General features: G+C 45.7%; 1 protein-coding gene across 3 annotated transcripts; it reads right to left on the bottom strand.

Moving 5' to 3' along the window:
* On the bottom strand, positions 1 to 27,175 carry OLFML1 (olfactomedin like 1). Of its 3 annotated transcripts, none has more exons than XM_007108119.4 (3): positions 26,644 to 27,175; positions 23,909 to 24,197; positions 1 to 3,523 (listed from the first exon to the last, which is right to left on the bottom strand). In XM_007108119.4, the coding sequence occupies exons 1-3, from the start codon at positions 26,767 to 26,769 to the stop codon at positions 2,733 to 2,735; spliced, it is 1,206 nt and encodes a 401-aa protein (XP_007108181.1). In that variant the 5' UTR covers positions 26,770 to 27,175; the 3' UTR covers positions 1 to 2,732. The 3 variants fall into 3 exon arrangements, with proteins under 3 accessions (XP_007108181.1, XP_054938972.1, XP_054938973.1); XM_055082997.1 differs by having other exon boundaries at positions 24,092 to 24,197; positions 26,644 to 27,095; XM_055082998.1 differs by lacking the exons at positions 23,909 to 24,197; positions 26,644 to 27,175 and adding an exon at positions 11,454 to 11,539.
* Between the last annotated feature and the right edge of the window lie 363 nt (positions 27,176 to 27,538).

Consider the following 27,538-nt stretch of genomic DNA (forward strand, 5'->3'; position numbering starts at 1 on the left):
AAGTCACAGACATTGAAAACAAACTTATGGTTACTGAAAGGGAAAGGGGGGTGAGGGATAAAGTAGGAGTTTGGGATTAGCAGATACACACTACTATATATAAAACAGATAAACAACAAGGATCTACTGTATAGCACAGGGAACTATAGTCAATATCTTGTAATAACGTATAATAAAAAAATCTGAAAAAGAATATATATACGCATATATAAATGCATTACTTTGCTGTACACCCGAAACTAATACAACATTGTAAATCAACTATACTTCAATTTTAAAAAAATGGTGTAAGTCACTGGCTTTCCAGCTTATTCATACTTCGGAACCACTTTCGGGAAGGGGGCTTGAAAGTTATAGTACTGTCTGGTCCCACCTCCAGAGGCTCTGACTGAATGGTCTGGGGGTATGGCCTGGCATCAGGATTTTTAAAAACTCCTCAGGGGCTTCCCTGGTGGCGCAGTGGTTGAGAATCCGCCTGCCGATGCAGGGGACACAGGTTCGCGCCCCGGTCCGGGAAGATCCCACATGCCGCGGAGCGGCTGGGCCGGTGAGCCATGGCCGCTGAGCCTGCGCGTCCGGAGCCTGTGCTCCGCAACGGGAGAGGCCCGCGTACAGCCAAAAAAAAAAAAAAAAAAATCTCCTCAGGCGATTCTTAGGTGCAGTCAAGTTTAAGAACCACTGGTCTAGGTCTTAGGAACTTCAGTCCTCACTAAAATCCAAGAAGAGAGCCAGAGCTGAAAAGTTCATCTGAAAGAAGCCCAAAGAAGTATTTGAGGGCCTGCATGTCCAGCCCTGGCTCCCAGGAAACAAAATGGCCCCTTAACAGGGGCTTCCTGGAGAAAATGTCTTGACCTGAAGAAGTGATTCTAGCTGCAGGAATTTAAGGCACCAGAGTGGGTTGGTTGTTAGTGGCAGGTGTGCCCTGCAGAACTGTCAAAGCAAAGCATATCACAGATGAAAGGCAGATAGCAAACACATTACAGGCAGCCTCTGTGTGCCTCCAGAGGAACTGTGTGTGCATGACTTACACATAATTCCACTCCAATATAACTCCCCTGCTACCCTCCTCTGTGAGGCAGCCCGCATTCCTTTTCCCTGTGAAATAGGTAATGTTATTTTACCCATGGGGCAGCTAATGTCCCCAAACCCATGGAGTGGGTAATATCACCATGTTTAATTATTCATACCTGCCTCATTCCACAACAGATTTGGGCTCTCTGTATCACTCTGTTCGAACTGTGGGTAATTGCACTGTGTCCATGGAGTGAGTAATTCCATTCTGCCAAAGATTTACTCAAATGCTGTGGGAGAAAAGAAACAAAAAACCTCTCTTCACTGCCTAGGGTCTCAGCCTGGGCTTGGCAGAGGCGGGGAAACAGCTGCAAACACACAGAGCAAACCCTCTCATGTGACCAGCCTGGAAAGATAGAGGCCTCAGCACATGACACAGACTGGCACCGCAGCCTGCACTTGTGACCCAAACCAGGCCGCAGTGGACAAACGAGTGGGAAAGAGCTTGAAGAAGCCCCTCTGGACGGGCACAGCTGCCCTCTGTCCCCTGTGCCACAAGGCATGCCTGCTGTGGCAGGGAGTCCCTTGCCTGCTATCTGGCTTCCATCCAGATTCCAGAATATTTACCGAGGGCCTCAGTGTGTTGGGGATTGTTCACAGTAAACCCAAGCACAGGCAGCACTCCCAGAAACTTTTATGCAGAGGGCATGTAGGCAAATAGAGCCTGATGAGGTTTATTTGCTTAGTGTCAGTTTTATTGTATTTCAAGCAAGATGAGAAAAGCAAGGGGAGGTAAGTCAAGATAAGAACAGAGGTGGGGTCCTCACCCTTAGGCTAGTTTTCTAGAGGAAGTAGCTTTTGAAAGGCCTATAGGAGGGTCTTGTGTGGATATGCAACTAGCTAAAGGGGCAGACCGTTATGTTTACGCTGAGATGATTAACGTATTGCTTAGAGAAGGTTGGGCGAACAAACATATATATTTGATGCTTTCTTGGACAATGGAAAGATTATGGGGTTTGCAGTATTTTCTAGCTCTTTCATTTTGTAGCTTTGGTACTTTGAATGGCTCACCTGAACCCTCCTCATCTATAAAGACTTGTCCTGCCTATCTCATAAGGGTGAGATGACTTGTAACATAGGTGCAGACACTTTGTAACTGGAAACTCGTATTCAAATGGTAATGTTTTCACTTTATTATTACATCCGCCTGGCTTGGTGGAGGGGCAGAACCAGGGGAAACCGAGATGAAACATCAATAAGAAATGGTACTTTATTTGGGCAGTGAATAATGGAAGAATATCAGTAGGCATTTGCGAAAGAGGAAAGAGATTTGAGCAAAGGCCAGAGGGGGAGAGAAGCCAGGAGTATTAGGGGGTGGCTTACATTTCTCATGGCTGGTGGGGGGCGGGCAGGGAGAGTTAGAGTAAATGCTAGTAAAAGAAAAGGCTGGAAGTAAGCTGGATTGGAATGTGGAAGGCATTGAGCTCCAGGAGGTTTGGATGGGTAATGGAAGTTGTTGAAAATTCCTGAATGACAGACTCTCATCTATGCTCTTGGAAGATACTGAAGGCAGTACCATCTGGCAAAGGATGCCTGTGCATTCCTACTTCCAGCCCCTATCCCCGTGTGCGATTAGAGGGATACTATATTGCAAAGGGGCTGTGGCTTCCGTCTCCTGGAGAGCAGCATCCCCGGGCGCTCTCCCTCGTGGCTGCAACGCATCACTGCAGAGGCTGCTTTCTCTTTGTCTGGAGTTTGTAAATGATCTGGTTTCCATCATTCCAGGCATAGAGCTGCTTATCTCTAGGGTTGTAATGGATCATGGAGTGACTTCTTGACCGCCTGGGGAAGAACACGTTGGGCAGATTCTCCTCAATGACAGCACCCAGCGGATCATAGACACAAGCGATGCGATGCGGGCCGAGGCCGCCAGAATTGTAGACCACGTAGAGGACACCACACAAGAGGAATGAGGCTTCAGCATCCTGACTTCTGCATGGAGTGTCCCATGAGTGTTCCATTCCCAGTGTGTCAGGCTCAATTTTCGTGAGAACCAAATGGCCGTGGATGCTTGGCCCTGAGTGGATGGCCCAGAGCCCGTGCTCATCCACAGCCAGGTCAATGTAAGTCGAGGGGGAGTGCGGGTAGGCCAGGGCTCTGCCTGCCCCTCCCAAGAGCAGCATCCGATCTTCCACGGTCCTCTTCTGCAGGTTATATTTGATGATCTCATTGGGAGTCCCTTGGCTGTGAAAAAATAGGAAACCTCTGTAGATCACTTGGCCTGTCCCCTGCCAGGAATGTGTTAGGATCAGCTTCCGGGGGGCTGGCTTGGTGCTATCTTCCATGAATGCCCGTATGTTGGCAAATTCCCAGACAGTGTTGTTTCTGGATCCAATTAAGAAATAAACTTTTGGAGAGTCTCTGACAGCATCTTTCATCCAAGAGCCATCTGTGTCCATTGTCTTCTTCACTATTTTCAGAGACTTTATGCCCATCAGCATGTTGTCACAGCCTGGCCAAACAGGAGAAAAGGGGAAGGTTACTTTATAAACACGAGATGTCTGCTTTTCTCGCAGATCGCTTTTTTTTTTCCTTCAGCGTCTAGAATAAAATTATCACACAGAGATCAATCATAACTGATTGTAGAATTCAATGAATCAAAGACTTTAATGAATAATTGGGTCTCTGTTAAGTGAGTTGCCGTCCAGTTATAAGAGCATTAGTCACGATAATCAAATCAGGATATAAACAACTATTTGCTGTGTCAGAGGCCCTGTTCACTCTCTAGAGCACTTGAGGTTGACACACTGAGAATGATTAGGGTATGGAACCACCTAATTCAATTCTGTTTGCCAAGATTTTACTGGGTATCTGCCGAATACTTAGCTTACAGTACTCTCCCAGAACAGTGCTAAGTACTAAAGATAAAAATTATAATATCAACCCTACACCTTGAGGAGATGACCTTCTAGTGAAGGATTCTGGTTCTTAACCCTACTAGACCATTATAAGGGTTCTACTCATGCCTTTACTCATTTATTCATGAATGCATGCATGCCTTTAGTCAGCTGACTTTGGATACCTGCAAAAAGCAAGATACTGAGCTAGGTGTTATGAGCTGGGGCTACAGTGGACTGGGGTGCAATGATAAATTAGGCATGGTTCTGGCTTAATAGGTACATGACTATCTAGAATATAAAGCTTAAAATGAATTTTTTTCAAAAAGGAGAACAGAGAAGAGACATATCATGTGACACAGGAGAGAATCTGCATTTGAATAGCCCTTGAAAGACACCTTGAAGGACATTCTGAGATGGGTGGGAAAAACTTTCCCAACAGTTAACAAAACCACATTTGGGAAAGTCCTCCAAGTTTAGTGTTAGTAAAGTAGTATAGAGTTTCACCCAATACCAGCCAAATACTTTGTGTATAAAACTAGATGCATAAAACAAAGCAGTAAATTGAAACCAGCTCTGTGCCTGGAACCTTGAGGGTGGAGCTAAGGAATATGAATTTAATTCTGTAGGGAGGTAGGGAGCTACTGAAGTTTTTGAGCAAGAGTGAAACATGGTCAAGGTTGTTCTATAAGATTAATTAAGCTGGCAGTCATGTGTACGACGGATACAGGGGGAAGAGACTAAAATCAGGGAAACCAATTCGGAGGGTATTTCTATAATCCAAACAGGCTGATAAGGGTCTAAACTAGGTGGAAGAAGATGAAGTAAAAAGAAGGGGCCTACATTTTTCTAGCTCCTCACTGCTACTTAGACTACTACTCTCTCACCTTCATGCAAAAACCCTTCCTTGGGACTTCCCTGGTGGTCCAGTGGTTAAGAATCCGCCTCCCAATGCAGGGGACGTGGGGTCGATCCCTAGTCAGGGAACTAAGATCCCACATGCCGCGGGGCAACTAAACCCGTGTGCCAGAACCAGAGAGCCTGCGCGCTCTCTGCCACAACTAGAGAGAAGCCGGCGCACCGCAACAAAGAGCCCTCGTGCCGCAAGCAATGCCAAAACGAAGATCCTGCATGCTGCAACTAAGACCCAACACAGCCTAATTAATTAATTAATTAATTAATTAATTAATTTAAAAAACCCCAAAAACAAAAACCTTTCCGTCTTTGACCCTGATCCTGGATCAGTTCAAAGTTCTGCCTGCCCTTGAGAGTTGTGTGTTGGTGGACAAAACCTCACAATGGTGCATACTGGTGTCATTACACTAAGGGATCTCCAACTGTACTACTCTCTGTGCTCAGCCCATCTTCCACACGGCACCTATCTTAAATCCTGCCTCCTGCCCCAAAACTAGCCCATCGGTGCCTCATATTAACTCCTTTGCAAAAATAAATACCATTAGATGTAAACTCCCTCCACTTCCTGTTCCTCACTTATAGACTTCTCTTCAACTCCTGCCCTTTCTACCCTCCCACACGTCTTTTTTTTTTTTAATTAATTTATTTATTTTTGGCTGCCTTGGGTCTTTGCTGCTGCTGCGCGTGGGCTTTCTCTAGTTGCGATGAGCGGGGGCTACTCTTTCGTTGCGGTTTGCAGGCTTCTCATTGCAGTGGCTTCTCTTGTTGCGGAGCATGGGCTCTAGGTGCGTGGGCTTCAGTAGTTGTGGCTCGCGGGCTCACTAGTTGTGGCTCGTGGGCTCAGTAGCTGTGGCACACGGGCTTAGTTGCTCCACAGCATGTGGGATCTTCCTGGACCAGGGCTTGAACCCGTGTCCCCTGCATTGACAGGCGGATTCTTAACCACTGTGCCACCAGGGAAGCCCCCCTCCCACACATCTTAAAAGAAGCCATGTCATTCCTCCTGTGCAAGACTAATACTTTCATCTGCACCCATCTCATCCTTTCCTGGCTTCTTCTAGATTTCCTCCATGAATGATCCCCTTTCTATTATCTCAGATTTCTTCTTCACTACTATTTTATTAGCTTGGAAACATCAATTCTCCCACAGTTAGGCACCCTTTTCTACTTACTTCACTCTTTCTATAATTTTATAGAACTAGAATCTTCTACAGAATAGTTTATACTCTCTGCATCCATTTCTTCACCTCCCATTCTTTCACTGCACCATAACGTCACAGAAACAACCCTTTAAAATGTGACCAGGGACTTCCTAAGTGAAAACTCAGACCTTTTATGTCTGTATCTTACCTGACCTTTCGGTAGCATGGCAGTATTGATCAGTAAAGATCAAGGGAGAAAATGTCTTCCCCCTTGATCTTTGTGTCACTACAGAGACAGTGTCTGTGTTCATCAAATGCCATTTCATTTTCCTCTTCCTTAGTCACACGTTCGCAGTCTCCTTTGTATGTAAGCTGTATCCATCGACCTATATCCTGTCTAATGGGATGTAGACAGAAGTGGTATAAGCCATTTCCACATGGCCCTTACATATGCTATCTTCAAGAAGACCTTAGAGTCTTGGAATTGTCATGGTGACCCAGTTAAAGAGCTATGTGGGTCAAGATGAGATGAGAGTTACTCATCATTTCAGGAAAAGTGGGTCACCAGTTCTAATTATGAGCTGCTTGTTGGGACTGCCCTGTTAGATAGTCTATCATGAGGTGAGCAGTGTCACAGAGGCAGGGAGTGGTGGCCTTACTAGAAGCATGAAGAACCTTGTGTTTCTCCCTCAAATCTTGCCGAGGTCTGTATCGCAGGTAGGAGAGCAGAGTCTTAATAAAAGCATGGGAACTCTCTGGGCCTCCCTCACTGACTGCTGTAGGGTAAGGTGGTGGAGTGATAGCTGGGTGTATAACAGTCTCTCAAGGAGAACTGAGCACACTGAAAGTCTCCCTCAAATCCTTGTAAAAGCTTTGATATCGGAAGCTAGAAGGGCCAGTGGGTTGTCATTTTGTTCTTAATAAATGCGTGGGTTCTCCAGGCCAACTGGAGGCCAACTAGAGTCAGAGGACAAGAAGCAGGGTGATGGGAGAGAAAGCGGACACAAGGAAGAAGGATGCACAGCCATAGCACAGGGAACTATATCCAATCTCCTGGGATAAACCATAATGGAAAAGAATATTAAATAAAGAACGTATATGGGCTTCCCTGGTGGCGCAGTGGTTGAGAGTCCGCCTGCCGATGCAGGGAACACGGGTTCGTGCCCCGGTCCGGGAAGACCCCACATGCCGCGGAGCGGCTGGGCCCGTGAGCCATGGCCGCTGACCCTGCGCGTCCGTAGCCTGTGCTCCGCAACGGGAGAGGCCACGACGGTGAGAGGCCCGCGTACCGCAAAAAAAAAAAAAAAAAAAAAGAATGTATATATGTGTAAAACTGAGTCACTTTGCTGTACAGCAGAGACTGGCACAACATCGTAAATCAATTATACCTCGATTCAAACAAACAAACAAACAAAACATGCACAGCCAGAGAAGTCCCAGAGGTTGAGGTCAGTAAGCATTTGGCAAACTGCTCGTGACTGCCAGCTGTTTGGGTAGCAATCCTACCACAGTTCCTTAATCAATTCACCACCCACAATGATCACAGCTTCTCTTCTCTCCTCAAGGGTCCATCATACCCTCCTCACTCGCCTAGGAAGATCTTGCCTCTGATTTCACTGAGAAAACAGAAGCAATCAGAGAACAACATCATCTCTGGCGTGGATTACTGCAGTAGCCTTCTACGTGGTGGCCACACTTCTATCCTTGACCCCAGAGGCCATTCCTCACAGCAGCCGAAGCAGCTTTGAAAAATTAAGTCAGATCATGTCACATGTCTGCTCAAAACTCACCAGTGACTTCCCATCTGACTCAGAGTAAAGCTCACATCTCTACCTTCCAGGCCATCTGCGACTGTCTGCCCACTGCTTCCCTGCCTTGTCTCCTGCAACTCCCCTACTTTGATCATTTTGTTCAGCTACACTGGCCTCCCTGCAGTTCCTCAAATTATGCCAAGCACACTCCTGCCTCAGATATTTGGCACATTTTGTTCCCTCTGCTTGGAACCATCTTCCTGAAGATATCTACATGACTTCCTCCCTCGCTCCCTTGAGGTCTGCTCCCAAATGTTCCCTGATCATTAAGGTCTTCTCTGACCACCCTATTAAAAATGGTGGCCCCTCCTCCAGCTCTCCATATCCCCCTTACCCGAGCTCACTGTTCGCCATAGTGCTTACCTTCTATCTGACATATTATAAATTCATCTGTTAACATATTTATTGCTCAACTCCCCTCAATAGAATATAAACTCCACGAGGGCATGAGCTTTGTCTTATCTGTTTCATTCACTGCTGTATGTCTTGCCCCTAGGATAGCATGTGGCACACAGCAGGCAAGTATTTGCTGAATGAATGAGTTTTCCAACCACCCAATCTATTAACCAGTTGCGCCCGATCCCATATTCTCTGCGTCCCTCCTGCTCTCTTTACTTTTGCAGTGGATCTCATCCCTCCCACCGAGTCAAGGACTTAGCACCTGAAATTATCTCCCCTCTCCTGCTCAATAGTCTCTTCCTCCCAACTGGATCGTTCCCCTCTGTAAACAAGCAGGCTGTAAGATCATGCTAGAATCCAGTGTAGCCCCATTTTTCTATTCCACTTTATAATAAAACTCCTTGAGAGAGTAGGTTTCTCACCTCCAATTATCCCTTAAGCCACTCTAATCAGCTCCAGCTCTCCACAAGTCTAAGTTCCCCTGCCCCACTCCACTGCATCAGTTTTTGTCAAGGTCACCAACAGCCACCATGTTGTAAAATCTAAGGGTCAGTTCTCAGTCTTCATCCTAATCAACTTCTCAGTAAGCTTTGATTACTTGATTGCTACCTCTCCCTGAAACTCTTTCTCCTCGTGATTCTGGAACACCCCTGCTCTTGTTTGTCCTCCCATTGTTCTGGATTTTTTTATCTTGGAATTCATGGCTGGTTCCTTATCACCATCCACCTTTAAGTGTTCTATCCTCAGACCTTTTCATTTCTCTATCTATGATCACTTTGCAACTCACTTCATTCTTTCCCATGGCTCTGAATAGCATGTAAGTTCTGAATAATGATGAAATCCAAATTGTACCTGGAATGACATCCTCCCTGGATGTTTACTCAGCCCCAAACTCATTCATCTAGTCAGTGTTCCTCATTGGCTATCTTCAAACTTCACCTGTCCAAAGCAGAACTCTTGCTTTTATCCCCCAAACTTCCTCTTCTTCCCATTTCAAGCAAGAACCATCAATCAAATTTCTTCTCTAGAAGTCACTCTTGATTCATTTCCTTCCATCTCCCCTTACTAGCAAGTTCTGGTAGTAAACTTACCTTTAACTTATGATGTTATACTTAAATTAAAATGCTCAGTATATTTATATATCCTCCTCTTCCCACTCCCTCCTCCTCCTCTTCCCCTGCACGCCGTGAATCCTCACCTTTTGCCTGGACTACTACAATAGTCCCTAATTTTTCTCTCTGATTTTCCTCTTGCTTTGTTATAGAATGTTCTCCACAAAGCAGTAGGAGTGATCTGTTTAAAAACATGAATTATGTGACTGACCCGCTAACCCTTTTTTCCCACCACTCTTGGAATAAAATCCTAATTTGGCTTAAAGCACCTACCTCCTTCGGCCCCTCCCTGTTTCTGGGACTTGATCCTCCACTTTCTCCCCAACCCTTCCCCACAATCTTGCCTCACTGTGTACTGATTACATTGGCTTTCTTGCTGTTCTGGGAGCTGTCAAGTTTGCTTCTGCCTCAGGACTCTTGCACTTGCAATTCTTTCTGCCTGGAGTGTTCTTTTCCTTGATCCTCCCATGGTCTGCTCCTACTCGTCCTTCAGTTTCAACCTTATCTCCTTAAGGGACTACCTGTGACCACTGTATCTAAATTTAAAATGATCTACTGCAGCATCTCTTATTTTCTTTATATCACTTACCATGTTCTGTAATTATGTTATCTGTTTTACTTACTAGTGTATTGTCCTTCTCCCCCATTAGACTATAAGCTCCACGAAAGCAGGGCCTTTGTCTTCCTGTTTACTGCTGTACTCTACTGCCTTACTGAGAGCTCTGTGGTTCAGTAAATATCTATTGAATTAATAAGGAAAATAGGTTCAGTGCTGCACACCAGAGTTCTGATCACAGGTCTGTCTTAAGTCATAATAATTTGTAAAGCACCTTAAAGCTTTTATGATACTTTCAAATGCATTATTTCATTTAAAGATGTGACACAGGGGCTTCCCTGGTGGCGTAGTGGTTGCGCGTCCGCCTGCCGATGCAGGGGAACCGGGTTCGCGTCCCGGTCTGGGAGGATCCCACATGCCGTGGAGCGGCTGGGCCCGTGAGCCATGGCCGCTGAGCCTGTGCGTCCGGAGCCTGTGCTCCGCAACGGGAGAGGCCACAGCAGGGGGAGGCCCGCATACCACAAAAAAAAAAAAAAGATGTGACACACATTGTTACCAAGGAAACACAGGGCAGGAGTGGGGTTGGGGAGAGCCAAGTCCCGGGAAATCAGTCCTTTCAGCAGTCATGTCATCAGTGGCTGCTCCCAGAGGCCTTGCCTGGCCCACACCATGGCCAGAGTCAGACTTTGGGGCAAGCTATTGAAATGAGCAGGACCCTGTGGGGCTCCTGGGCACGGAAGTCTTTCTGTGTCCCCCGTTTCTTGTTTGTAGGGAATAGACTCCAGCCTCCATGACCTTCCCTGAATTCCAAAGGGCAGATTGGACCAGCTGCTCATCAGGGAAGGGAGGGGACTCAGAGACAAGGGAGGAGCAGTCAAGAAACAATAGTGCAGCCTTGGGGCAGAGTCCTAGTTCCACCTCAAGGGATACACATCACAGTATCTTTGAGCTCTTCTGCAGAACTAAAACCCCCAACAAATGGAAGATGTTACATTCTTCATTCAAGAGGAGGTCACAGTTTGATAACCTTGAGAAGCTCATCAGGAGACCACGTGAGGCCAGATTAAAGGAGTGCAGGCCCTGCACACACCCTGATCCTTATCAGCAACCCCACCCTTGAACCACTGCTATAAAACTCCTCTCATTAAGACACACGGTTTTTCAGGGCATGAGTCCACCATGTCCCCTTTGCCTGGCAAAGCAATAAACCTGTTCTTTTCTACTTCACCCAGAACTCTGTCCCCAAGATTTGATTCGGCACCGGTGTACAGCGGCCGACTTTTTGGCATCATTATGGAAATCTCTCGGCCATCATTTGCCACCATGTTCCCCTACTGACCTGCTTTGCCAGACTGGGGGATTGCTTCCCTGCGGCCTCTGGGTCAGCTTCATTCTGGTTGGCCTGGGTTATAGAAGCCAAACCCCTAGGAAAGGCAGAGAAGCCTGGGCCAGCTGGGAACCTTAGAGTAAGTTTCAAATATCTCGGCATGGCACTCAAGGTCCTTCATCTGCATTTCAGGAGCAGCTAACAGAAGGATCCCCCTCCATGCTGAGCTTTGGGGGCTATGGGCTGTGGTGTGGAAAAGAAAAGAGTGGACTGCCCTGCTTACCAAGATCCATCTCTGCTAGGGCTCGGTATGCCTTTTCTCAGTCTCACCAGCCGAATCTGTCGCATGTGAATGCTCTGCTCTTCCCACATACTCTGGCGATGTATGAACAAGGATGAATGAACAAGGATTTAAGCTTGTACGTGATCACAGATACATTTAATGGAAAAGAGTGGGGGTACCATGGGCCACGAGAGAAGCTCAGAAGCTGTTCCCTATTGAGGAACAAGCCCAAAATCTCAAGAAATGAATAAATATCTACAAATACATATAATATGCTTGGTACTGTGACAGGTCCTTATTTGCATTAATTTATCTACGTCTTATAATAAGCCTAAGTGGTAGATATTTTAATCTCCATTTTCCAAGTTAAAAAAAAAAAAAAGTTTGGACAAGTTACCTGGATAGATCATCTAGCTAAGGGGGCCTCTGAGCTCATCTGAGCTGGAAGGCAGGGCCAGGCAGGACACCTCCAGCCAGCCACAGGAACATGGTGGATGGGTGTGTGCACATGGTGGGAAGGGGTGAGCCTGGGTGTGCCTAGAGAGGGAGAGATGAGGATAATGGACTCCCTGGGGCCTATTCACAGGGTGCTAAGATATCTGTCCTGACTGGGAAGCTCACAGGCTGCCCATCCTCCTAGGAGGAAAGTTAGCAGGCTTGCAGCCCAGCTACCAGAAACCATGGCTAAGAACAAGGCATTCAATGTCTCATCGGTGAGAAAATGTTCATTTAAAATACAGGAGAAATTAATACAGACATTCTTCTTTCTCCTTCTACTCCTCTTTTCTAATGCAGAATCCTTGAAGAAATAGCAAAACAAGAGTGTTAGATGGTTTTGTTCAGGGAAACACAGTCCGGGGGGGAACACAGAATTTCCACCCCAGTGTGGTCCCTTTGGCTTCTCCTATCCCTTTGTAGCCGGAACCTGGGCCTGGGAGTCAGAGACCTGAGTGGTCTGAGCTCCATCTCTGCTTCCCTCTGTGACTCCCTAAAAGTTCCTTGTCAATCAAGCCTTAGCTTTTCCAGCTGTAGAACGAGGGGTTTAGCCTGGATATTGTATAGTTTATTCAGGTGGATACTCTGTAATTTTTATAAATTCCTCCTCTTTTGGAATTTGGGGAAAATATACTTACAGTGTCTGAGTAAATGGGTAAGTTAAAACTCCCTGCTGTGCTTCTCTTGAGAAGAGGTAAATAGCAGGACTAAAAGGTTGAGAAAGGATAGGAAACAAATTAAAAACTTTGGAGTCCAGCCAAGATGCAAATTATTTAACAGAGACACTGACATTGTGCAAACCAGAGAATGAAAATCTGTGGCTTAGCCCTTAGGCAGACTTGCAGACAAGCAATTAGGATAGAATTTGGCCCAAGGCCTCAGAGTGAATTCATATATAAATATCACTTATTTGAATCTTTTTAATATTTTCCCCCTTATTTAATAGGCATACTCTCCAGACTTGCTGAGACTTGTCCCTCCATAGGGGAGTGACTCAATCAGAGTTATGTTTTAAAAACAGTGGTCTGCATATTAGTAGAGAATGAACTGGGGGGTAGGGGTGGGGAGAGGGGATACAGGGAGACAGGTGGAGAGTTTGTAAGTACAATCTAGATGAGAAAAATCTAAATAGTGATGGGAATGAAAAAATGGGCATAGACTGAAAAAATAGAAAAAGAGAGGTCAGGTAACTGATTCAGTTGTGGGAGTGGAGTGATAAACCAGACTCAAGGTTGTGAGACAGAAGGGAAGGGGGAGGGCACAACCTTTAAAAGAATGACATTGAGGATACAACAAAAACTGGTTAGACCCAACTAGGCCCAAGATGGCAGAAGATTCAACGTCCAATAGGCTTTGAGCCCCATTATACGCTCATTGTACTACATTAGCATATGTTAAATGACACCCACAGGCACCATGACAGTTCTGAGGCCGACCGTAAAACCAAAAAGTGGGATGATGGCCCGATTCCTGGAAATCTCCATCCATTCCCCAAAATAATTGGAAAAATCCTCCCATTCATTGGCCTATGAAATTACCCAGCCTGTAAAAACTAACCACCGCATATTTCGGGGCTGCACTCACCTTCTGAGACAGACCACATTCTGTCTATGGAATGTGTATCTCTCAATAAACCTGTTTTTACTTTACTATGGCTCACTCTTGAATTCTTCCCTGTGTGAAGCCAAGGAACTTCACTTGGCGGCCTGTCCCATGGACTTGCCCAAGACCTCGGACGTGACCATCCTCTCACGCCCCATTTTCCTACAACAGTTGGGGGTGATAGAATGCATGAGACAGCAACAGGGAAGGAAGGTCAGATTTAACTGGGAAGAAGAGTGATGAATTCATTGAAAAGAAGGGAATTTCTGTAAAGCCATGCATATTTTGACTGCTTCTTGAAATTCTCTGTTACAAATCTTGATTTCTTCAACCACCTGAATTGTATTCATGTTAATAAACATTTGTCAATACCTCTGAAGTGACAGGTACATGGGGATGTCAAAGATGACAGCTCTCAGACAAGTAGTCAATAATGAAGCTTCAAGCTATTACAATAAAATTGTCAAGGTGGACTTAAGTGTTCTGGAAACTAGGGGCATTTATGCTTTTTGCCCACAGGATATATTTCTTTTTTTTTATTTAATAAATCTATTTATTTATTTTTGGCTGTGTTAGGTCTTCGTTGCTGCGTGCGGGCTTTCTCTAGTTGCGGTGAGCAGGGGCTACTCTTCGTTGCAGTGCACAGGCTTCTCATTGCAGTGTCTTCTCTCGTTGTGGAGCATGGGCTCTAGGCACACGGGCTTCAGTAGTTGCGTCACACGGGCTCAGTAGTTGTGGCTCACAGGATCTAGAGCACAGGCTCAATAGTTGTGGCACACGGGCTTAGTTGCTCCATGGCATGTGGGATCTTCCCGGACCAGGGATCAAACCCGTGTCCCCTGCATTGGTAGGCAGATTCTCAACCACTGCGCCACCAGGGAAGCCCCTCACAGGATATATTTCTGATATGTCAGCATGGTAGTGAAGGTCCTTCATCTGACCTCTTTTGTCATTTGCCCACCACACTGGACTAGTTACTAGTCACTGAACTTGCCATGGCCCCTCACAAGTTTTAAACTTTGCCCCTACTTTTCCTTAGCTCATCTTCACTAACTTAGGATACATCTTCTTGTCCTTCAAAACAAAAGTCTCTGACTCTTGCATAGCAGCTAGTTGCTCCTTCTTGTGTACCTAAAGCATTCTGTGTAGCCCTCTTCTGTGGCAGTTTTCGGGCTGAATGGGAATCGCCTATTCACTTTGCTTCCTTGCAAGCATTTTAGACAGAAGCTGTGCCTTGTCTTTTTATCCACAGTGCCTGAGACACAGTACACATCTCCCTCACTATTCAAACTCTCACTGCTTACTGTTCAAACTCAGGAATCAATTAGATTCAGATAATGCAGTATTAGTCAGTTGCTACCCCAACTCACGCTAGGCCAACTTGGAAATCAAACAGCTTCAAATAACAAGAAGTATGTGTGGACATTAGCAGGTGCCATTTCACCGTCTGAATGCCTGGGTGGTTGGCCAGCAGGAAGGCAGGAAGACCAGCTTATAGGAAATGGTACTCAGTGAGCCATGGGAGGATTTGGCTTTGCAGACGGGCTGAGAATCCAGGGTGAGCGCTTAAACAGGGCCTGGCATACAATACGTGCTCTACATGTTTTGGTGAGTTGCACAGAACTCTTTAGTAAATCTGCCTCAAAGGTTTTTCTAGGTTCCCAACACTAAAAGTATTTCATGGCACCCAGTACAGAGCCCTGCCAGCTTCCCTTTATTGGTGATTAGCAATAGAGTGTGAGAAAGAAAACATGGCTGTCGATTTGCATGGCTGGGTGCTGCTCAACAGCATGGAGTGCGTGGAAGCTGGGAAGACCTGTGAGTAGGAGCGAGTCCACAGCTTCCACTGGAATTCCCTATAGTTGGAGTTCATAGCCAGGATGTGTCCTTTCAGAAGAGGACAGCTTTCCATAACCTCATCTTACTTGTTTTCCTTCCACAGTATTTATCTTCTTTCTGACATATTATAAACTTCCTTGCTAACATATCTATTGTTTGACTCCCCTCAATAGAATGTAAGCCCTATGATGGCAGGCTTTTGTCCAATGTGTTATATTCACTGCTGGACATCCTGTCCTAGAATAGCCTCTGGCACATATTCCTATTTCTCTATTTTAATTATGACTATGCTAAGAGGTATACATCAACAAAAACTCTTTGGGGTCCTGAACGATTTTTTAAAAGTAAAGTGTTCCTGAGATAAAAGTTTGAGAGCTGTGGTCCTAGAGGATCCAGGCTGGTAAATACTCATGTAAAGCGAAGTACGGAACTGGGCAGTCCTCCAGGGAACTTCTGATCAGACAGCCTCTGTTTTGCATTAGTTACCTAACTGTTGCAACATCTTAAGCATTCCAAGTTTATAATTATGAACTTCTTGCTTTTATTTAACTTTTATTTAAAGACTAAGCTGGGTTTTGTTTTTTTGCATATTGGGTTAATTTTTTCCTGTAATATTCTTACCCAAACTAAAAAGGATGGAAATCTTCTCAATGTCTAGGTGTGGTACTACCATTCTCCCATGTGCCTGGTTAGAAAACAGAATCATTTTGCATGTTGCCATGGATTCTTCCTGTGCAATCAATCCCACTGTTCTCTCTATCCTTTCTCAAAGTGTGTGGGTATAGCAGCTGCTTACCTCATCCTGAACTTTGCAGCAGCCCTCTCACTGGTTCTTCGGTCTCCCCTCAAAACCATCAATCAGGCGCTTCCCTGGTGGCGCAGTGGCTGAGAATCCGCCTGCCAATGCAGGGGACACGGGTTCGACCCCTGGTCTGGGAAGATCCCACATGCCGCGGAGCAGCTAAGCCTGCGCGCCACAACTACTGAGCCTGCGCTCTAGAGCCCGCAAGCCACGACTACTGAGCCCGCGAGCCACAACTACTGAAGCCCGCGCGCCTAGAGCCTGTGCTCCGCAACAAGAGAAGCCACCGCAATTAGAAGCCCGCACACCGCAACGAAGAGTAGCCCCCGCTCTCCGCAACTAGAGAAAGCCCGCGCACAGCAATGAAGATCCAACGCAGCCAAAAATAAAATAAAAATAAATAAATTAATTAAAAAAAACAAAAACAAACAAAAAAACCCCATCAATCACACTAATGCCCCATCCACTGCTTTCCTATAGAGATTTGCATATTTAAAAACCCATTTTTTTTTTCCTTTGCCACACCACACGGCATGTAGGATCTCATTTCCCTGAACAGGAATCAAGCCTGTGCCCCCTGCATTGGAAGGCAGAGTCTTAACCACTGGACCGCCAGGGAAGTCCCTAAAAACCCATCTTGATTGCTGCCTCTTTCCAGGAGCAACAAGACCAAAAGCCTCATATGGACGCTATTAGAGGTTTCACGGAAAGATGGGCTCCAGAGCCAGACTTGAACTTGCTTTGGCCAAAAGAACGTGGTGAAAGTGACCCGACCTTGGTGTGCTTGTGCCCTCTCCCTCAGATATCTGCCTCCACCACAAGAACAAGCCCAGGTTCGCCTCCTGCAAGATCAGATGCCATGTGGAGAAGAATCAAGCCATTGCAGCTGAGGCCATCCTCAACCAGCCAGCTCCTGGGCAACGTGTCACTAATTGTAGATGCACTAGGGAGCCCTGCCGAGAATAGCTAAGCCAGGCCCAGGCCAACAGAACTGCCCAGCTGCCCTGTGGACTCCTGAGAAATAGTCAATGATTGTTTTAACACACTAACTTTCGAAGTGGCTTGTCATGCAGCATTATTGTGGCAGATACCTGGTGTGGGGTCCGGGTAAGGGAACGATGAGCAGATAGGGAGACTGAGATGGATCTCGTGTGTCTAGGGGTGGTGCTTACTCTTCAGTGTAGCAGGAAAGTGGGAGGAAGATCAGACTACATGAAACTCTGAGACACAGTTTCATCATCTGGAAAGAAGTCATAATACTATCTACCTAGCAGAGCTGTCATGGGCATTGGATAACATATCAGATACAAGAGGCGTAATGGAATTCCTGGCAAACAGTTGCTTCCACTTTCCAAGAAACTACTCCTCAAGGTCAGAAAATACTGATCTCTACTCTGTTCCAGGCACTGTGTTAGACTTGGGGAACACAGCATGAATAGTGCAGAGATGCATGGAGTATATTTTACATTTTCAGAATAGCAGATTCAACACAGCACAGAGCATCAGGTGAATGGTAACTGGCAGTCGTGGCACAAGACTAAGCTGAGAAATGTTAAAAGTTGCTGTGTTCAAAACTTACAGTTACCAAAGGGGAAAGGGGGGAGGAATAAATTAGGAATTTGGGATTAACTGATACACACGACTATATATAAAATAGATAAACAACAAGGACCTACTGTATAGCACAGGGAACTATATTCAATATCTCATAATAACCTATAATGGAAAAGAATCTGAAAAAGAATATATATATATATTTTTTCAGATATATATCTGAATCACTTTGCTATATACCTGAAACACTGCAAATCAACTATACTTCAATAAAAAAATAAAGAACTTAAAGAAAATTTTTAAAAAAGTTGTTCAATTGGCTTGTTATCTACTTTTACAATAACAGTAAATACAATAGATATAGTATGTAAAATATTCATGGTTTTTATTTAATCAGCAGGTATTACTTTCAGAGAGAATAACAAAACAAATTATTTGAAGAAAGCTAGGTTGGGGTCAGTTATAAAGGGCTTTCTTTACGTTATTTTAGGGGGTTTGCTTTACCCTGTAGGTTGTGGCTGCCATCAAAGATGATAAGCACTGATGCAGTAATTTTATCAAGATAACCCTGGTGGCAATACAGGATGAAACCCTGGAAAAGGAAGATCAGTTAGGAGTCTTCTACAGTAATCGAGACTGGAGATGATGAGAGAGCCGTGTAGACGGAAAGAATCGACTTGAGAGATATTCAGAAGGAAGAATCTATTGAGCGACTTATGAGCTGAGGGCCAAAGGAATGCTCCTGAGAGTTCTAGCCCAGGAGAGAGTGTGTGGGACTCTTCTGTTAACGGAGAAAAGAGAGGGGGAAAGCAGAGGAATTTCATTATTTAAAAATAAATGAAGAAAAGGCAGGGAATTAAAAACCAGGGGTTGGAGAGAGGGGGGATCTGACACTTCTCGGACAGGATTTGAAAGGATGATTTAAAGCAATCTGTTTGTGAGTAGGAATCATCATCAAATCACCACTAAGAGGCCTGACATGGTCTTCATGCCTGTCCCACAATAACAATACCTCTGGGCGCAGGTATTCAGTCTCAGAGCCGAGGGCTGCTACCTGAGGGCCTCCGTGACAGCCCTGCAGGTGGCCGGCCTGGCCCAGGCTCTCCCTGCTATGAGCACTCAAACTCCCCCACTGTCAGTCCATTCTGAACACTGGAGCCAGAATGATCTTCCTCAAAACCTCCATCTGAGCCCGGACACTCCCCTGCTTATTACCACTATTACGCAAAACAGCACGATGGGAAAGGTTAGTGTATGTAGGAGCCGGCCTGCCTGGGTTTGAATCCTCCTCTGGCGTCAGTCAGCTGTGAGACCTTGGACAAATGACTCATTCACTCAGTGCCCTGATTTCCACATCTATAAAATGGGGGTTAATTATAATACCTGTCACATAGGCTTGTTGTGAGAATTAGCTGATATAATCCAACAAGACATAGAAAATACTTAAAGATTACCTGGTACATAATAAGGGCTCAATAACTGTTAGCTACTGTTATTCATATTACTTTCATTCCCCACAGCTAGAAAGTGAAGCGGCTCAGCACAAAGGAGCTTAGGTCTTGTCTGGTTCTCTCATCTCCTCTCCGCTTCTCCCTACACCTGAGGTCTACCGAATCCTAAGCCCGATTAGGCCTTTGTACATCCACATGCTGGTCATTTGCTCGAAGTGCCCTTTACTCTGTTCTCCAGGTAATTAGTTCTTTTCCAGCATTAAAACTTGGCTTGAGGGTCACATTCCAGATTCCATGGTCTCCCCCATCCCCATCTCCATGGCAACCTTGACCTTACTTAATTACTGAATGCCTGCCCCTGTGCTTCTGTGACACCCTCCATCAGAACAGGCATCACCCCACCTGTTATTCTGTGTTTGTATGGATGGTTTCCCCACTTGGCTGTAAGCTTTTTGAGGACAAGAATGTCATCCTATTCAATGTTCCATCTCTAATGCCTGGCACACTGCCAATGTATATATGGAATTCAGTTAGACGTTTGTTGAATGAATGAGCAAATGAATGAGTCAGAGATAGAATGAATGGGGAGGTGCACTACACCTGGAGCCAAAAGCCATCAGCTAAAACAACTTTGAGATCTTCTATTAATACCTGTAGTGATGGTCCTGGAGGTATCCTCATAGACCACGGGCCTTCTGGCCGGATACACAGAAGAGTACCATGTCCGTTGGCCTTCCTGAACCCAGCACAGTGACCTATGGGACTGTCCCGGAGGCAGCATAGGATAAGCTGTACATACACCTTTGGCACTGCTGCTCCGCGAATGCAGTAACTTCTGTGTGTGTGTATGTGTGTGCACACACAAGTACTCTCATACCCTCCTGTGCTTACACCTGTGTGTACCCTCAATGCCCTCCTTTGTGGGAGATACCTCTGTTGCAATTTAGAGTTATACAACTCTTAATGTTTTGTTCCAATCATCGCAAACTAATGGACCTTGAGAGTTGGCTCATAAATATGCTTTATTTCGCTTCTAGTGGGTTTTACGCTTGTTTTTTAAAATTTTTTATTTTGTTTGGTTTTTAATGGCTTTCAGTATGAGGCACACACATTGATACCTGAATGGACCCCGGAGGCATTTGAATTGGCAGCAATAGACTTTCTCCTCTAAAACATGATCTAACAAAAGATATGAGTTATTTACTTCAGCAGGGAGAGGGTTACTGGAGGTAATTTGCACGCACCCTTGCAAATAAAGGAACGGGACTAAAACAGGAAGTAAGGTAATGCTATAATGGCTTATTCTGACTGCCTTGAGAATTTTTCTTCACAAGCTATTTACAAGTTAAGAAGAGGTTAATACTCTTCTGATCCACCCATGAATACAGCCTGTGGAATCTGCCAAAGACTGTTAGTTGGATAAATTCTCAATCTGGGTATCTGAGCCAGTGGTGCTTTGCCATAAGTTGCCAAGTGCAATGTAAAATTTCTTTTTACTTATAACAGTTATAGTACCAAAGACTTGGAATGAGTTTAAAATATAAGTTAGATTGTATTCAAATATCTTTCAGTCACTGCATTCTAAATTGTGTGTGTGAGAGACAGAAAGAGAGAGAGAGACACACACACACAGAGAGAGAGAGAGAGAGAGAGAGAGAGAGAGAGAGAGAAAGGAGGAGAGAGAGTCTGTATGTGTTAGAGTTAAGATTCTAAGAATTTTACCTTAGCCCAAACATCCCTGGAATTGTGGTCCTCCCGTGAACATCATTTGTGGATCATCTCTCAATAAAGGCTGGAGACTTGAGAACAGCTCTATAGGAAATGGCTTAATTACAGAGCAACTCTACCTTATTTATTATCCCCAGTATCTGGCCCTTTGTAGTTGCCCAATAAATATTCCTAGAATAAATGAGAACCATTTAGACTGATGTTAGAATTTTCTGGAAATCTCCTAAGACACAATGTTGAATTTTCCAAGGAAGTTATGTTATCTTCTCTCTCTAGGTTTTCTGAAAACACTCTCTAAGATGGCATGTGTGTATGAATGAAACTCTTGATGTGACCTCTGGCGACCCTCCCTAGCCCATAATCCCATATTTGCCCACACAAGGATGCTGACTTGAGTCCTAAGGATTCTAGTGAAAGTTTCACAGCCGGCACAGTCCCAGCGGCCAAGGTTGGAAGATAGGAAGATGGGAGCCTTGTGGGAAGAAGGTGGGTACAGGTAACAGCACCAGCTGGGGTGGGCAGAATTCTAAGGTTCCCACCCCCACGGTCATGCCCTACATACTCCCCTCCCCTTGAGTGAGGGCTGCACCTGTGAATATGATCGTCCTCCTTGACTAGGTTACATTATGAGACAAAGCTAAAGAGATTTTGTAGATATAATTAAGGTCCAAAATCAGTTGATTTTGAGTTAATCAAAAGGAAGGTGATTATGGGTGGGCTTGACCTAAATCAGATAAAAACTGTTAAGAGAATGAGCACTTCCCAAAGAGAGGCGCTCTCCTCCTGGCCCCGAGGGAGCAGTAGCCACATTGTGATCTGCCTGTGAAGAGGAGCGGCTTCTCGAAGGTGAGGCCTCCGCCCGACAACCACAGGAAGGTGAATTCTGCCAACGTCAATGAACTTGGAAGAGGATCCTGAGCTCCAGGTGAGAATGGTGCCCAGCCAACACCTTGATTGTACCCTCGTGAGACTGTTGAACGAAGCATCCAGCTAAGCTGTGCCTGGACACCTGAACCCAAAGAAACTCTAAGATAATACATGTATATTATTTTAAACTGCTAGAGCTGCGGTGATTTGTTACACAGCATTAGAATAACTAATACAGGCATAGTTACTAAGATACATGGCCGAAACCATGGGGGATGGGCACAGTATGTAAAATACAAAACAGTGCATGGGAGGGGGATACGCTGGCATTCCAAAGTCCATCCTTGGGCACAGAACTTCTGGAAATAATAGGTCAGAGAGCAATAATCATGCAGTTGTGATTGTTTACAGGTCTGTCTTTCCCTAACCAAGTTCTGAGGGGTCTCTGCCATCAGTGTCTCTTCTATAGATGATTTTGCCCTGACCCCGGCTCTCTGAGTACAGGAATGAAGACGTCAGTATATTCATGGTCTGGCTGAGGAGTCAAACACACACAGATATGCGTGGCTGAGAGTTAGTGCTGCCTTGGAAGATTGAGTGAGGTGCTCCAGGAGGACTAGGGGCCAATCTGTCTGGTGGGGCCGGGAGGGGGAGCTGGGGAAGGGGGCAGAAGTGTTTACAGAGAATCCACAGAATTTTCGAGACATAAAAGGTAGGTAGAGGGCTTCCCTGGTGGCGCAGTGGTTGGGAATCCGCCTGCCGATGCAGGGGACACGGGTTCGTGCCCAGGTCCGGGAAGATTCCACGTGACGCGGAGTGGCTGGGCCCGTGAGCCGTGGCCGCTGAGCCTGCGCGTCCGGAGCCTGTGCTCCGCAATGGGAGAGGCCACAACAGTGAGAGGCCCGCGTACCGCAAAAAAAAAAAAAAAAAAAAAAAGATCAAATGTCACCTCATTTTAGAAGACCCATGGAGTTTTTACAAGCATTACACTGAAAAGATACATGAGGGGCTTCCCTGGTGGCATAGTTGTTGGGAATTCACCTGCCAATGCAGGGGACATGGGTTCGATCCCTGGTCCGGGAAGGTCCCACATGTCGTGGAGCAACTGGGCCCGTGCGCCACAACTACTGAGCCTGCGCTCTGGAGCCCGCGTGCCACGACTACTGGGGCCCACACGCCTAGAGCCCGTGCTCTGCAACGGGAGAGGCCACTACAATGAGAAGCCCACGCACCGCAACGAGGGGTGCCCCCCCACCACTTGCCGCAATTAGAGAAAGCCTGTGCGGCAATGAGGACCCAATGCAGCCAAAGATAAATAAATTTAAAAAAAAAAAGAAAAGATACGTGAAACCCTTAGCCCAATAACGGCATTCAGCTTATGTCTTATTTACCTGATGAAATTTCTTACATTGGGGGCAGGCATAATTAGCATATAAATAAAGTTTTCCTATTTGCAATGAAACCATCTCAGAATACAGCCTCTGAGGTGGGGGACTTGTCTCCCTCATTGTTTTAATGAAATGGAAATTTTCCTTCTCATTTATGTTTTTGTTGCTTGATACTTGCTATTATCATTTGAGCTCCTAACCATTATTCTTAATGGCCTGGAAGTGACTCTGATGGATCCCAAGATTGGAGACAAATACCTTGAATATATCATCATCCCAACAGAATACACAATAATAATTCACTGTAGTTCCTGGCCCTGAGGGTTGGCTGTTGCCATGTCCAATTTCACAATGTTTCTGGGCACATTTGCAGCCTCTCCCTACTCCCAGGGCACTGGGAGAATCCACCAACCTGCTACTCTTCGTGGCAGGGGACCACACACCTCTATCAAACCAAGGTCTATCTCGAGATGCCCTTCCTGGGCTGACTTCTAACACCGTAGCCCTGATCTTCTACGGGGGCTTCAGGAACTTTCTGGGAAAGGGAAAGCTGCTTTCTGAGAATGGATTTTCCTTTGGACACCTGTGCCCCGATAAGGTTTCTCTCCCAGCACATGCCCACAAGAGCACATATCCAGTTCTCACTGGATCAGATCCCGTACCTGTGTGGGAGCTGTCTCGGAGGGTGAAAGTCCCCGTAAGGGGTAATAAAAGACGCAGCTCTCTTACTTGCATTCAGCAGTGTCCGGATCCTTTTCTCCTCCTCAGCTCCTTGGACTTGCTTTTCTGCCAGCATCTTGTCCTCTGACTCTGTGCACGCCTCAGCCTCCCGCAGGTACTCCAGGTAGTCGATCTCCCGCTGGGCACGTTCGACTCTCAGTGCCAGGTTATGGACCGCACTCTTGTACTCACCTGTGTACGTCTGACATCGTCCCAGCATAACGGATATGTTTTTCGAGAACTCTCGGAAATCTTCAATGTATTCTCTCGTTGCTTGGGTACATTTCTGCAGTCCTTGCTTCAGTCAGAAAATAAATTCCCAAATTACTGCCAGTTATTTAACTTGCCCAGGTAATATCAACAGCTCTCATTCACAGGAAAAAGACTTTTAAGATACAGATAGTCAAAAGGGGGGGAAATAAAAATCACCCACAGTTCCTTAATTCAAAGGACTATTGACACTTTAGTGTACAAATCTTTAAAAGTTTTCCCATGCATGTAGTCATACATATATAAACATATTTTTAATGTGATTTTGCTACATGTATGTTTTATAACATATTTTTAGCTTGCTGATATATTGTGAACATATTTCGATACCAATTAATATATATCTATACCATAATTTTAATGACACAATTCCATTGAATTGACATCCCATTATTTATTCCATTAGACTCTTTTTTTTTTTTTTTTTTTTTTTGTGGTATGCGGGCCTCCCTCTGTTGTGGCCTCTCCCGTTGCGGAGCACAGGCTCCGGACGCGCAGGCTCAGCGGCCATGGCTCACGGGCCCAGCCGCTCCGCGGCACGTGGGATCCTCCCAGACCGGGGCGCGAACCCGGCTCCCCTGCATCGGCAGGCGGACGCGCAACCACTGCGCCACCAGGGAAGCCCATTAGACTCTTTTTAATGGACATTTATGTAGTTTTCAATGTTCTGCCATTCAAACAATGCTGAAGAAAATCTTTGTCTTTACATATTTGTGTATTTCTCTGGTTATTTTCTGAGGATACATTTCCAGATGTGAGCTCCATCCCCAGCACCTGCACAGGGCCTGGCACACAGTCATACTCAATAAATACTTGCTGAATGAAAGATAAATAAATGAAGGATGGAAATGGGAGGGGTTGCTGGGTCAAACAGCATGTATACTTAAAGACCATTTGGCGGTTTACCCAAATGCTCTCCACAAAAGTTGTAAAAATATTAATATACACACCAAACAGCAGGATGTAAGACAGTTCATTGATGAATGAAAGCGACAGAGAAAGGTGGGGGGTGGGGGAGAGTGTGTGAGAGGAAGGGAGGGAAGGAAGGAGGGAGAGAGAGACAGAAATAGAAAGGGAGAGAGAAACAGAAAGGATGAGAGGGAAAGAAAGGGAGGAGAGAGAAATTGTCTAAATCTATCCTCTTTTTCCTTACCCCTCTAACACAAATCCCTCAGTGTGGAGATGGCATCACTTTGTTGCTACGTGTCTGCCTTGGCCTGGCAGATCACCTGGGGACTCAACTTCCTGCCCAGGTTACCACGATCAGGGTGGGAAGACCTATATAAATCATATCCCTATCTTTTTAAATCCACATTCATAGCTATGAAAGTATCAGCCTATACTCGATACCCTTGTCTGCAGACAGATTTGAGTATTGGGGAAAGCTTGCAGGGATGTGACTGGAGCTGATCCTCAAGGCAGGTCAGTGGTAAATGAAGAGGGACCACGGTTGAGAGTAATTCTGGCACATTTAAGGAGGTGAGACTGGGCAGGAGGTGTCTGAGGAGAGAGCAAATGAGGCAGCAGCAAGAGGCCACTGGCCTGGCAACATTTCATCCATGGCTTCCTGGCCTCAGTCCGCCGGACATTAGGAAACGTGTGCAGCCTGCTCTGACGAACTGTTTTACCCTGACTGTAACCAAATAGTTTGGACTTGAAGAGCTTTCGGGAAAATATAGAAAATTGGAGATAAGCGTGTCTTTGAGAGAAGATAAATAATTTATCAAAATTTAACTTGTACAAAAGCAAGGCATGAAGTATGAAACAGCCAATGTCATCGCCAGGGTGTGTCAGAGCTTACGGCGGAGGGTTACATTTGGCCCTGGGAGTCTGTCCCTGTGGCAAAAATGTTGGGTTTTGCAAATTTTAATGAAGTGGCAGCTGCAACACTTGGAGAAAAAGGCCCCAACACTTTCTCTCTGTTTAACATTGCTGAAATCTGCTCATTTCTAAAACCAAGTCCAGTTCAGCAAAAGAAGCTAAGAGCTTTTCAGGACACCAATATCATGACTTTTTGCAGTGACCTAATGGCTCACCATAAAAAGACATAAAGAAAACTAAAATCTGCTATCATCCTGATATAGTAAAATGTGAAGAAAACGTGACCAAATGTTTAATTTTCCTATTTTAAAAATTAAGCAACTGAATAATATTTTAGACATTTACCACCATGCCAGGCAATGCTCTAAGTAGGAATTAATTTATTAAATCTTCAGAATAGCCGTAAGAGGTAAATTCTATTATCGTCCCCATTTTACAGATGAGAAAAACTGCCAGATCAGAGGACAGAGGAAAGCCCTGCTCAAGGTCTGGGAGAAGCCACTAGACTATGAAAAATATTAAGTGTACATTTAGCCATCTATTTATCATTCACTATCTGGAAAAATGCATCCCAGTAGGTACGGAAGCGTGGGTAAGATAAAGTGACTTCCGGGAGGCAGGTTCCCCAGATCAGGGGCACAGATGCCACCTACCTCCAAGACTTGAAAGCGCTGATAGATGTAGTGCACCATGGCCGGGTCCTGGGCGAACTGCGGCAGGGGTAGAAAGGCCGTGAGGATCAGAACCCTGAAAGCGGAAGCTCGCCTAAGAGCCAGCATGGTCCTGCAAACCACCCAGGGTGGGAATCTCTTCTGCTGTTGCTTCTCGAAGAAGGCTCAAGGGTCCAGGTGGTGGTCTCCCGCTTTCTAGCCGCTGCTGAGAAAAATTCTCCAAAAACAGCCGGACGGCAAAGTCTGCTAGTTACTCCCTCAGATGCGTGATCTCGCTTAGCAAGCTGGTGATCAAGTCCAGCTGTTGGCAAGTCAGTCTCCGGAGGCCCTGCAGGCCGACTTGGGGTAGAGGTCTCCCTGGGTCCAGCATCTGTCGCTATCACCTTTGACACACACGGACCCTCGGCAGGCTAGTGGCTGTCCCCTCTTCCAGGCCTGGGTGAGTGGGCATAGGGGTGGGATGAGGGGCGGGGTGGGCCTCTCCCCTCTCCCCAGCTCTTTCCTTTTTACTTTTGTTTTCCTCCTCCCTAGAGAACTCTGCAGTCCAATCACAGGCCGGACCCAACACACACCACCCCCAGCTTCTCAGAGTTGGACTCTCCGTTTAGTTTCTGGCCCAAATTCCCGAGATCCTTTTCCTCAGAAATCCCTTTGGGAGACCCCACCCCTCCTCCAGACTCTTTGCATTCCTGCAGCTCTTAAAGGCACAGCAAGGAAAAAAATGAAAGTTCTGATATACCTGGTCTCTGAGCAGCCTATGCACTGGGCCCATTGCCTCCTGGGGAGAGAGGTCCAATGGGCCACAGGCCTAGCCACCCGGGGAGATAGCTGAAAAATCTGAGATTCACACTCAGAAGAGTTTCATTAAGAGCCAAAC

Source organism: Physeter macrocephalus, unplaced genomic scaffold, assembly GCF_002837175.3.
Source record: "Physeter macrocephalus isolate SW-GA unplaced genomic scaffold, ASM283717v5 random_446, whole genome shotgun sequence".
Classification (NCBI taxonomy): Eukaryota; Metazoa; Chordata; class Mammalia; order Artiodactyla; family Physeteridae; genus Physeter; species Physeter macrocephalus.